The 13,109-nt window shown below is 35.9% G+C and overlaps 3 protein-coding genes across 3 annotated transcripts; 2 read left to right on the top strand and 1 right to left on the bottom strand.

Moving 5' to 3' along the window:
• Positions 1–1,437: 1,437 nt before the first annotated feature.
• Positions 1,438–2,844, bottom strand: LOC111481531 (AP2/ERF and B3 domain-containing transcription factor RAV1-like). Its single transcript, XM_023127041.1, has one exon. It carries the CDS (start codon positions 2,721–2,723, stop codon positions 1,689–1,691), a length of 1,035 nt encoding a protein of 344 aa, XP_022982809.1. The 5' UTR covers positions 2,724–2,844; the 3' UTR covers positions 1,438–1,688.
• Positions 2,845–6,490: 3,646 nt separating this feature from the next.
• Positions 6,491–8,050, top strand: LOC111480856 (probable galacturonosyltransferase-like 3). The gene has a single exon (XM_023126095.1). The coding sequence runs from the start codon at positions 6,733–6,735 to the stop codon at positions 7,813–7,815; it is 1,083 nt and encodes a 360-aa protein (XP_022981863.1). The 5' UTR covers positions 6,491–6,732; the 3' UTR covers positions 7,816–8,050.
• Positions 8,051–9,781: 1,731 nt separating this feature from the next.
• Positions 9,782–10,160, top strand: LOC111485614. The gene has a single exon (XM_023132615.1). The coding sequence runs from the start codon at positions 9,868–9,870 to the stop codon at positions 10,012–10,014; it is 147 nt and encodes a 48-aa protein (XP_022988383.1). The 5' UTR covers positions 9,782–9,867; the 3' UTR covers positions 10,015–10,160.
• The last annotated feature ends 2,949 nt before the right edge of the window (positions 10,161–13,109 follow it).

The following is a 13,109-nucleotide window of genomic DNA, read 5'->3' as shown; positions in this document are numbered from 1 at the left end:
CCCCCCCCCCCCCCCCCCCCATAACTTTTTATTACTCCTGGATAAGATCAAAGACTAATTAATATCATTTTTTCTTTTTAATCTTATATTTTCCAGATTTTTCTCACCAAATTTGGATATCTCATGGGATTTTTTTGTTATCCTTTCAGATGATCATGTATATTCATCTTTTAGGAGTTCAACGTCCTCATTTGCATGCTTCCGAGTATTTAATTCTAGTACTATTGGTAACCGTTTGGATTGCATGGATTTTGATGTCACCTTAGGTAAAAACTCATTGGAACGAGATTACGTAACCGACCATCGTATAAAAAATGGAAAGTAACGTGGAATCCTCGTCGGACATACTTAGATTATGTTTATATATATGAAATGTTAATTTGATTCAGTATGGTGAATGGTTTAGGAATAATAAAGTTGGGAGTACTTCTTAAGAGTGTACTTGCAACTATTAATGCAATGTGTGAGTAAGTTGTAGTACAAAAATTCATGAAGGTTGTACAAATTTCATTATCTCTGTACTGCGGCTGCATATCATACGAGTATTATTAGCATAGTTTTATCAATAATATAAAAAGGTGTTAAACATATTTTATGTAAAAATATATATATATTTATTCAAATTGCAATACACAGGAGATTGTGGGTATACAGTTATCAAGGTTGGGCCGGCCCGGTTAATTAGTCAGGCTTCAAATAGCTTTGGGCCGGCCCATTTAGTTTGAACACATTCATTGAATAGAGATTTTAGAAATAAAAAATTAAAATTGGTAAAATAATAATAATCAAAAGAAAAGGAAGAAGGAAGAATTTATGAGACGGTTTTATTCTATTTTCTTTTCTTGCAAGATATTCAACAATTCACGTAGAGTAGTAGTTGGAATGTGTGATTTTCATAAATTATTCAGATCATATGATACGCATTTCATTTAATACTCACTCAACAACACTGAGGACTTTCATGTCAAAGCAACAAGAACAGGTAAAACAAAGAGGAGGGAGAATGGTTAAATTAATAAGAGGGTCGAAGAGTATTTTGTATAATTTAATAAAAAAACGAACATGTATGTAGTAATTAAAAAAGAGGTATTTGAATGTGGAAAAGTGGTCCAATTTGAGGAAGGTGAAGGGGGGGTTTGGTCTTTGGAGGAGGCAAAAGTTGTGAAGGAGAGTAAGTTTGTCAGTTTGCTACAACTTTTATAATTCTTTACATATATATATATTTTATATGCCTATTGCATTTTACAATTTTAAAGCAATGATTCTTTCTTCAACTTGTTCATTTTTTTTCCTTCCTTTTAATTTCTTTTTTTAAAAAATGAGTAACAGATAATTTATAAATTTAGGAATCTGAAATCATTTTATAGCATAGAATTAGATTTTTGAAATCTTCCAAAATTAGAAATATAATAAAATGAAGCATAAACAAAATAGGTGCACAAAAGGAAAGGATTGGAATTGATAATCAAGTGCAAAATACACTAATTTCAAATCTATTAGCATCCTTTAAAATCAATCAAGTGAATAAATGATTCTTCAGATTTGTGCCAAATGGAAAATAAATAAAGGCTTAATTTTGTGTATATATATATATAATTAGATCAGGCAATTAGGTTGAAAGAAAGATTCAATTTTTTTTTCTCTTTTTATACAATTAAAAGGAAGAAGAAAAAAAGGAAATGTGTTGGTTACAATGCTCCGACTATCCTTTGTTTTTTGGTACATTGAAAAGCGAGAAATTCCAATTCTCTCCTCTTCTCGCCGCACCCAGTGTTTGGCGAAGAAGCTTTGACGATGTCAACTCCGAAGAGTCGGACGATGTGAACTGGGTTCATGTTGGAGTCGGTTGTGGGCGACGCCTTTCTGGACTTCCATTCGATGTAAAGCTGTTTGTCCTGTCCGGGAGATTTGAGGAAGCTCACAATGTCACCGGCTTTCAGATTCTTTTCTTTCACGAACCGGCTCCACCCTTTGGTTAGCACGTAGCTTTGGCTACTATTCCAATACGAGTAACGGAACCGCCACACTTTGCCTCCTCCGTCCTCGAAGTTCAACAATAGACCTTTCGAGGAAGCGGTGGAACCGGTTTGGAGAGGGAAGTTTTTCTCGGCGTGTTGTTTTGGGATGACGAGACGGTTCAATTTTCCTACATCGCTTGGGGTCACCGCTTTTTCGAATAGAAGTTCGCGAGCGTCAGAATCCGACCCGGACAACGAACGGTTATGTTTGCGATCTAAACCGGATAACCCGGCGTTTCGTTTGCTTTGATGGAGCTCGTGTAGGTAGGTGTGCTTACGTAGCATGTCCACGATCTCTGCCTTGGAATGGGAGTTGAGGAAGGCCGATACGTCGTCGTCGTCGTCGTCGTCGTCCTCCTCCTCCTCTTCTTCTTTAAAATTGGTGACAGCGTCACGGCCGCGGAAGCGTTGGGCGGCCACATCGTATGCACGTGCTGCTTCTTCCTCTTCGTTGAAAGTCCCCAACCATACTCTCTGGTGCTTCTCGTAAATCTGTGCCCCCCAGCGGCCGTTGGGCTGTGGGACCACTCCTTTGAAACGGGAGGAGGGCAGTTTCCGTGACTCTGCCTCGACGCCGCATGAGTCGGAGTCGAGAACGACACTGGTGAAGCCACTCCCGACGCGGCAGAGACTAGTCTCCGGCGGTGGAGATTTGAGAGGGGGGGAATTTGTGGAAGTGGTTTGGTCAATGCAAATCCCGTCCATGGGTATGTAGTGAATGGGAAACTGAAGGAGAGAAAGGTAAAAGGGGAGAATGGGAATGAAGTGGAATGGGGCGTTGAGGCGAGGGGGGAGGGTGGATTTATAGGGTGGACTTCAACAAAAAGAAAAAAAAAAAGGATCGAGAAGATGATAGGAAAATAAAATAAATAAAGAAAGAGAGTGGATATTTATGGAAAAATATGGGTCAACTGTAGGGGGAGGGGAGAAGTGGGGGCGAGCAAGTTGATGGGGTTCACATGAGACCCTGGACCGTGTTTTCCCTTTAGTAGTTCATCCCCCCTGGAATTTGTTTAATTAAAATATTTCCCCATGTGGAATGCATCTTATCTCATTCTCTGCTTCTTCTTCTTCTTCCTCCTCCTCCTCCTCTTCTTCCATCAATATCTGCTCTGTGCTTTTGTGGTTACTACCATTCACAGTAATTACCTCTTTAAATAATAATATTATTAACATTAATTTTATTTTATATAATTATATTATATGCGAAAATAAAAAAGGAAAATAGGAAGCGTCCAAGTGTCGGTAGAAGGAGAAAGAAAGTATTTAGTTCCCACTAGGATGGGGAAGTGGGCCCTTGAGTTTCACACGGATTGGATTTCCATCCCACACCCTCTCCATACAAATCCACTAACCTCCAAACGAACCCCTAATTCCACCGTGTCATCCTCTTATTCGTTTCTCCTTGTTGCCTAGGTTCATCTTAGTCACCCACCAGATTCCCCCCACATTTTTTTTTTTTTTTTTTCATTTTTCACAAAAACAAATTTAATTTAAGGAACAAAAAACATCCCCATTCTATTATTTCCAGCCCAGCGCTGACATGTCATCCCCTCGACTCAACTAAGCTTATCTTTGCATCACCTCCAATAATTCCCCTTCTCCCCCAATCTCCACCGTCCCTCCTTCCTCTCAATCAACGGCCCTCCACCGTCTCGATCCATTGGTTTCGCAGGCCCCACTCCAACGCGCGAATGAATCCTTTTATATACATAAATTGGCTGATGTATGTACGGAAATGTCCTGGGTTTTCCCCTGGGCCCCACACCTGCATTTTTTTTTTTTTTTTTATAAATATAATTCATTATTAAATCCCGGCGTCCTTGTGACTCACGGTTGGGGTGTCACTCAAATTTAAGCTTCCTATTGCCCCTTCTCTTTTAGGTACTCCGCTCTGTATTTTTGTTTCTTCAACTATCCACATTATTTATTTCGAACACTGTTCTTCCATCCAATCGAACCGAACCATACCATACCATACCAATAAATCATATGACTCATTTCTAAAATGTTAATATCTTAAAGAGAAAAAAGATAATACACTTTTTGTAATGTACAATTAATTAATTAATTGAATAGTTGTAATATCGTATATGAACCCATGTAAAATTAATTAATTAATTGACTAAGTTTTTAGTGGAATTTCCGAAGCGCTTCACTTTATTGGATGCCTTTAATTCATTGTGGTTTTTTGAGAGCCCAACTTGTGCTCACCAAGTAGCTTTTCAAACCACAGATTTTACCAAACACTTGTTGTAGCTTCACAATGAATATGACAAGTAATAAAAATAAATAATTAATTAAGAAAGAAAGAAAAGGAAAATTAAATTATGGTGACGTGGCAAACTCCGACCGAAACGCGGATTAAAGGCACGTGAGGACAGAACAACATTAATTTAAATTATTGTTTTATTCTAAACAACATGAAAATTGCTGGAGTACGTGGTGAGTGGCTATATTAAATCCTCCAATCACTTTCACGCAAACATCCACATCACCCATCTTAGCTAAATAACAACAAATAATTAAAACCTCTATTATGGTATTGGTGGTCACTTCTATCTTTTTTTTTTTTTTTTTTTTTCCCCACGATCCAAATATATTAATATTATTAATTATGGAATATAAAATATCCTGCCATAAAATTTTAATTAATGCTGTCACCAATTTAGCACAACTTGTTGTCCTTTCAAGGAATATAATATCTATTTTTTTTTTTTTTAATTTCATCTGCCACTTTATAAGTTAATAATTCATATAAACACTATTGGTTTTATACATTGTGAATCATACCAAATTCGACCTTTATCTTAACCAACATCATATTATTTCTTTTTTTAAATATATTGGATTAAGAAATTATAATAGGAAAAATTAAAAATATATATTTGGAGTGAAAAATGTAGCCAATGATGAGGTGGTGTTCAAAGAGATGAGGTTGTGGGTGGCTGCTTTTGTTGACTGCAACAAATCTTAATTGTGATTGGTTGTACAAGTGGGGTCCACTTTGAGGACTCTGTATACCACATAGGCATCATACCATGAGTCTTCTCTTCTCCTTCTCTTATCTCCTATTGGTGGAGATTGGAGAGGATAAGATGCATAATTTCATTTTCTTTTTTTTTTTTTCCACCCATAAATTCAACACCTAATTCATGCTTTATCCAAGATAATTTTGTTTTTACTTAAACAATGGATCAAATTATAATCACATAACAATTCTTCTGAATTATCTTTCTAAAGTGCTTCTTACGTTTATTTTTGAAATAGATTTTTTTTTTTTTTTGGAGGAAAAAAAAAATCAAGCAAGAGTCAACCAAATAAAAAGTAAACAATTTAAATTGAGATTATTAGGTATTCTATGTACGTCAAAAAAATAGAGAAGAAAATTCTAGTATGTCCCAAATTCTACGTAAGCGTCCAAATCTTATTATTATTTTTCATTCAAATTTATATACAAAGTTGAAAATTTAAAATGTGCAACCCATTTCCTACGAGTAAATTACTAATTTGTCCTTGTCCTTGATATATATATATATATATGAAATAATTTATGAATATTTGGATTTGATTTAGTCAAAGAATGGGGTCGGATGGAGATTGAATGCTTGCATGTGATTTGTTTGGGAATGTACTTTGTGACTATAAAACACAACAATAATGTAGAGAAATGCATGTACTACAAACAATTATTTAATACCATCTATAAAAAAGAATTGTTTGTTTAGAAAATTATAAATAAATAAATAAATAATATTCCCCGTTTGTAATTCCCACGGTTAGTGTTCCCCACAAATAAGGAAAAAAAGTATTTATTTGATGAAAAATACAAAATAAAAATGAATAAATGGTTTGTTTTACAGAAAATGAAAAATTGTGGTATAAAAAGTAATAAACTCTGTCTGGGTTCTGGATTCGTAGAACCCACATTTTATTTAATACTTTCCTGTCATAAAATTAGATGTAAAAGAAAGCATAATATTAAACTCTTTTTTTAATCAAACTTAAATCATATTGGGTTTTTTTTACGGGCCGGCCCATTCAACCACTTAATTTAAAAGATGAACCAGAAAGATAGTTTGTTCTAAATAGCCCAAATGAAGCGCAGCCTGGAGGATGATGGTAATTATTAATATATATTTGTAATGAGAGGCAGGATTTGTGGGAATTCACAACTTGGGTATTCTTGCCAACACATTAATTAGGTGCTATAAATAGGAAGGGAAGAAAGAAATACCATAAATAAAACATTAGGAGGAATGATAAAATATTTTGTACGCTACATTAATACGGCACACGTCAAAATTAAATTCCAACAAATCAAGATCCCAGCATTTCATACCCCACCACCCATGTCCGACGGTGACGATTATCACAGCGCTCTATCCAACGGTCTCGATATAGTGTCGTTGCATTAACAGCACCGATAATTTGGTCTTTTTGTCACGGGATTTCAATTAAATCAATGTTTAGTATAAGCAAATTTCCTTCCCATCAGAGCCGTTTATTTCGAATCCGACCAATCGTACGGCTCTTGATGAAAGCTCTTTTAGGCACGTCCACACAATTTCGAAACCCCGACCATAGTCACGGCGATGAATGAAATGAGGTCATTTCAATTTCCAGCCTGGCTTCATTTGTCCTTTTAATATTCCAGCCCCACCAAAAAGTAATTCATTCTGAATTCCCGATTTTACCCTTCTCTTCTTCTCAAATGCTTCGTCTTCCTTTTCCTCATCTCTCAAAAAAGGAAAGGAAAACCCTAATGGCCTTTCTGGTTCTACTCTTCTTCATCGCCGTAACCGTATGGTTTCCGTCGACGGTCGTCGCCGGTGACCTTCCGGTGTTCAGAGAAGCGCCGGCATTCCGAAACGGTCGAGAATGTCTCCGTACGACGAAGCCATCCGTCATCCACATCGCCATGACTTTAGACGGTACGTACCTTCGGGGATCGGTGGCCGGAGTGTTTTCAGTACTTCAGCACTCATCCTGCCCGGAAAACATAGTGTTCCATTTCATCGTCACTCACCGGCAGTTAGAGCTTCGGCGTATTATCACCAACACATTCCCCTACCTGAACTTCCATCTCTACCATTTCGATTCAAATCTGGTAAGAGGAAAAATCACCTACTCCATTCGACGAGCTTTAGATCAGCCGCTGAATTACGCGAGAATGTACCTAGCGGATCTATTACCAGCCAGCGTCGGAAGAATCATCTACTTCGATTCAGATCTGGTGGTGGTGGACGATGTAGCGAAGCTTTGGAAAATCAATTTGGGGAATCACGTGCTGGGAGCGCCGGAGTATTGCCATGCAAATTTCACGAATTACTTCACCGCGAAGTTCTGGTTGAATTCGGAACACGCGGCGGCGTTCAAGGGGCGGAAAGCGTGCTATTTCAACACAGGGGTGATGGTTATCGATTTGGAGAAATGGAGGGAAGGGAAGTACACGGAAAGGTTGGAGAAATGGATGAGGATTCAGAAGAGGAACAGAATTTATGAGTTGGGATCGCTACCTCCATTTTTACTGGTTTTTGCTGGGGATGTCGAAGGAGTAGCGCACCGGTGGAACCAACATGGGCTGGGTGGGGATAATCTGAAAGGGGTTTGTAGAAATCTTCATCCTGGCCCGGCCAGTCTACTCCATTGGAGTGGAAAGGGGAAGCCATGGCTCAGATTGGATGCCAAGAAGCCATGCCCACTCGACAGCCTATGGGCTCCTTACGATCTTTCTCGTCATTCCTCTCTGTTTTCTGATAATGGAAGTCGCCGGAGGAAGCACTGGCGCCGGTGACGGCTCATTAAGCTGAGCTCATGGTTCAACCGTAGGGCGTGTCGGGCTGTTGGGTTGGTTGTATTTTGGGCTGGGCTACAGCCTGCAACATTGTAAAAACGGATTCCTTTTTTCTTTTATTTTTAGACAAAATGATTTTTTAGGTTCAAATGATCTTTGTGATGTGATGGAGATTGAATCAGTGACTGCAATCATATGCTTTCTTTTAACCCAACTCATGAAATTAGTGAGTGAATGAGTGATGTTGTAAAGCTTTTATTAAAATTAATGGATTAATTCACTAAAGTTGAATACCTTAATCATCAAACTATACCCATATGTACATTTGCAAAAACAGATTAGTTGCACTGTATAATTTGGGAGCCCATTGGTTCGGCCCAAAGGTAAAGCAGCCCAATTTGATGCATTAAAAAGGCCCAAAAAAATAGAAACATGGGCACACTATTCCACCGACTTTGTTTCCATATTTGCGTTGAGACGTCTCTGTTTTTTTTTTTTTTTTTTTCTTTTCTTTTGAAGATAAAATTTAAATATATGAGTTTGTTGTATTTAAGGTGCCTAATCTAGTAAACGAGAACATTAAATTAGAAGACATAAAATGTGTGGTAAGTATTTATTGTAAAATAAAATAAAATTTAGGGAAGATTGAAAGAAAAGAGGGGATGGGACCCCATATTCTTAAATGCAGTAATGTGGGGTTTGAATATTTAAAAAGGAAAAGAAAAAAAAAAAAAAGGAGGATCCACGTGGGGGAGTTTTGGTATGTAGCGATTGATGGGACGAAGGAAAACGTAAAGGGCAAAGCAAATGAGAAGGGGAAGAAGTTCACGTGCAACTCTGACCCTAAATAGCAACATTCCTAAAATTACCCTAAACTCTTCTTAAACCCTAAACCACCATTCTGATATGTTAGGGTTTTGTTTCTGGAGATGGGCAGAGAGAGTGGCTAATGAGGGATATGATCCCAAATGAGGCGCCCTGCTTTCTCTCGCCTTTTCCTTCCAAATTTCAGTTGCAGATCCGTTTGGGGAGGACGACCTTTTTGAAAATGGTGCGTGTGGGATTTCACTTCAAACTCCCCCAAAAGCCAATCAAATAGAATACCCATTTCCAACTATGGGCTCCAATATCGATATCAATTATTCAAATATATGAAACCCCCAACTCCAAAGTCTCAACATTTACACGTTACCCTTACATTACATATACTGAACCCATATATTTTAATAATTCATACCAAAAATATGATGTTAAGACGGGATGAGGGTGGATCGTAGATGATTGAATTGAGGTGATAGAGATGAGACAAAATCGAAAAAAGAATGCAACCTTGGTGGCGTTGTTGGTTGAATGGGCGACCCACTGTGCTGGTGGCTGGTAGACCTCCCCCATGCTCTTAAATATTCTTTGTCCTCTAATTTCCTTACCATAAAAACTCCCTTTTCTTTTCTTTTCTTTTCTTTTCTCTTCTCATTTAGATACAACGTATGTATAATTTATATCCAATTATATGCATCTTTTTCTTGCATTATCGTGTATTGTTTTTGTTTCTCTCAAATGGTTCATTGTCTTTGTGCTTCACTTTCCAAAATTAATATTTTATGACTTGTTTCATCACTTCTTCTTCAAATTCTTCTTCCCACCCAATAATTTCTCATCAAAACTGTTTATTCTAAGTATATAATATCATCTCATTGTCATACAACTGTAGCATTAATGAATATGATTTTGTATGAATTTTAATTTGATGAAACTATAGCTCAAACTTTGAAAAATGTTTGCAGTATTTTGATGATATGTATATGAATAATGTGAATGATAGTTAAAGGTGGGTCCGAGGTGAGAGCATTGGTCTGGTGGGTATGGGGGACACATGAGACTCTATCACCCTCCACGCGATGCATTAATAATTATTATAATAAAATGAATAAAAATGGAAAAAGCCAACTAAGTCCTGACTCACGCCCACTCCCTGTTTCTATATAAGAATCCTCCATTTCTGTTTCCCCTTCTCAAATCCAACCAAACAAACAAATCTTCTTCAACAACAAGATGAAGATGAACAGCGGCGGCAGCATTGGAGGTTCCAAAAGGAGGCTTTCCAGCAGCAGAGGGCTGGGCGGAGCTGTAAGAGAGCAAAGGGCAAGGCTTTACATTATAAGGCGTTGCGTTATCATGCTTCTTTGTTGGCATGACTGATTCTTATCATTTTTTTTTTTTTTGTACATCCTACCCCTTTCATACAATTCATTTTCTTCTCCATTTGGGACACAATTTTGTATTGCCTAATAACATTGTAAATGTTGGTATCAATTATTACTATTATTCAACCTCTCTATTATTCCTTTGAGTTTGGTACCAATTGCATGCGAAGTTGATACTCGTCTGGGGCTCTGGGTATTCAATTCAAAATTCAACAATGAAATTGGAAATAACGTGGTGGGATTCTCCACAAACCCCCCCCACCCACCTGCTCCCTGCTCTTCTTTTTTTGTTTCGTTTTTTAAATTCACTTTTACCCTCTCAAAATTAAACCTTCACCACTTGGATTTCTCCCTCCCCCCCCTCTTTATCGCTTTTTCTCTGCCCTTTACTTTTGTATTCCTATTTCCCATTCAAATCTTACATCATCTTCATTGGATGCTAGCTGGTTAAAGCTTCCATAAAGAAAACATATATTTGGTTACTTTTTGAAGAATCTAAGTTCAGGTTTATTTCTCGTTGATATTATAGGGGTTAGAGGGTTAATATCCAAACCAAACCTCATGGGGGGTTTTCTATTAATTAATAAATTCAAAAATAATTTCATTGATTATTGATATAATTAAATCAAATGTTGAAACCCCTATTGTTTAAAGTTTATAAGATTTTGTTTGGTTGATACCCTATTAAGCTAGAAGGATTCTAAAAGCTGCATACTTTTGGGATATTGGAATCAAATAAAGTTATACACTTTAACCATGATTCAATCAAACTGATTCTTTATAATCTTTGACAACATCTTCAACACTGCCATACATCATAAACAAAAACTATTACACCATCTTAATTGAGATTAGTAAAAAAAAGAAAGTGATAATTTAAGGTAGGCCCATTAATGATATGAGAATTTAAAGTTCGAGATAAGATATTCATACGAGTTGGAGTTGGAGTTGGATTTGGACTACTTTCGTCCAAATTAACATCTCCATTCCTTTTTGGTCCTTTTGGACAGCACACCAAAATAATTCAACTATTCATTCACTTTGTCATCTTCTTCTATAACTTTTCAAAAAATAATTACATGACAATAATTAATTAGCTGTCAAAGATTTGAAAAAAATAATCTCCCACTCGTTAAGAAAATAGAAGATAAAATCACGATAATTTATGTTTAAAGTACAACAAACATCGTGATAGTAAATATTTTAGTATTGGTGTGGTGTGGGGTCTCCATTTGAGAGTCGTTGGCGGTCAAAAAGGGGTTTCAATTATTGCCCTTTTCTTTGCATAAGCCAGTTGTCTCTTGTGCAACCACCGACCAATCTCTTTCTAATATTTTCTCGTATTATTTGCCTTTCATTTTCCCCAATCCTTTTGGATTAACTAATAATATTACCATTACAACATTTATAGCCTACCTAACTATATTCATATCATGCTCTTAAAAATCTTTTGTATTCTAAACTTGTCATGTACCTCTATCCTTCGACAACGTGAGTTTAGACCTGATCTATAGTGTATATAGCATGCCGTGGTGGATGTCAAGTGTTGTCAAATCTCACCCTAATGAGTAAGAGCTAGTTTGGCTATTCTAACCGCTAAGTGTGTGCGTTTCTTATAAAATAATGAATGCCAATCTTACATAAATTCATACTATACTTACCCTTTGGAGTATACATGGACATGTACTACACCTGAGCAAAGATTCTTTTTAGACTTCACATCATCAGCTCAATTATTAGAATGGAAGTAGATTTAATCAATTTAATTATTATTATTATTATTATTTTTTACTTTTTTTTGTTGTATTAAAAGTATTACCTTTTATTCTTTTAAATATATTATTAGAGCTAATATAGCTTACTCAAGGTAGGTGTTAATAATCATTCCATTATCCAAACTATCCATAGCATAATATATATAAATGTCCCTCCAAAACTTTGCAATATGTCCACCACAGATCTATTAATCATGGAATTCAAAGCTTAGAACCTTATCCCTTACTTGTTTTTATCACAAACAGGTGACAATAACATTCTTCTCATTTTTATTTCAGTAATATACAAAATTATTATTTTTTTTTTGGACTATTTGCCAGTTTTTTGCAGAAATATCTGTGCATTAATAAACAATACAAATCACATATATTTTATATAAAATCAGTATATCATTCATCAAATTTCAAACAAACCGACCATGTTTTAAAAATATCTTACAAACCATTCTGCATTTTTTTATTTGTTTTTAAAATAACAAAATCCCACAAAGGTTAGACATTTAGACAAACAAATTTTTTCATTTTTGACAAGAGGCAACATTATGTCGTGAATTTTAATATTCTTAAGAGACATACATTAAATATTCATTTAATTACATATTAATGATTAGAAATACCGAATTCCTGTTATTCCATTTATTTGTACTAATTAAATAAAATGAGTTTATTAGTATTGTTATTATTTTTTTCTTCCAACTTTGAGATTTCCTATTTTTAACTTTCAAATTTCCTCTTTTAATTTTTGAAATTTGGAAAATATTTTTTTGATCCTTGATTCTGTAGCTAAATAATTACGATTAGTGACACGTGGTGGAATCAAGAAGATTAGAGAAAGTGAAAAGGAAAGGTTATTGTGGTGTTGGCCACACAGGAGAGTAGCACCTCTGACAGGGAAAACGACAGAACGTTAGAACGTGGTTGGTCAAAACAGCAGGCTTATCAAGTCCACGTGTGCTTCCCAATCTGTTGGCCCATCAGAGCCGTCTGATTATTCCATCAAACGGTGGGCCTTCCCTCCCACATCCTCCATCTCTTCATCTCGTCCAATCATATGCCCCCTCGTTTACATTACACAATTCATCCAAAATCTACTTATTTCAATGACTATAAATTATTAAATACAAATCAAACTCGATGTATATTTACGTTTTTGGTTTATCATTATTTAAATACGCAATTCTTGACTAATTTAGAGAATGATCATGAGTTTATAATAAAAAAATTATATCTCTATTGGTACGAAACTTTTTGAAAAACTCAAGCAAAGTCATGAGAGCTTATGTTTAAAAAGTGAACAATATCATATTATTGTGAA

Source organism: Cucurbita maxima, unplaced genomic scaffold, assembly GCF_002738345.1.
Source record: "Cucurbita maxima cultivar Rimu unplaced genomic scaffold, Cmax_1.0 Cma_Scf00001, whole genome shotgun sequence".
Lineage (NCBI taxonomy): Eukaryota > Viridiplantae > Streptophyta > Magnoliopsida > Cucurbitales > Cucurbitaceae > Cucurbita > Cucurbita maxima.
Note: the sequence above shows the minus strand (reverse complement) of the source record. Positions and strands in the feature narration are given on the sequence as shown.

What these genes read in the sequence shown, in the direction of transcription:
- LOC111480856 (XM_023126095.1), top strand. Translation starts at nt 6,733, where the DNA reads ATGCTTCGTCTTCCTTTTCCTCATCTCTCAAAAAAGGAAAGGAAAACC.
- LOC111485614 (XM_023132615.1), top strand. Translation starts at nt 9,868, where the DNA reads ATGAAGATGAACAGCGGCGGCAGCATTGGAGGTTCCAAAAGGAGGCTT.
- LOC111481531 (XM_023127041.1), bottom strand. Translation starts at nt 2,723, where the DNA reads ATGGACGGGATTTGCATTGACCAAACCACTTCCACAAATTCCCCCCCT.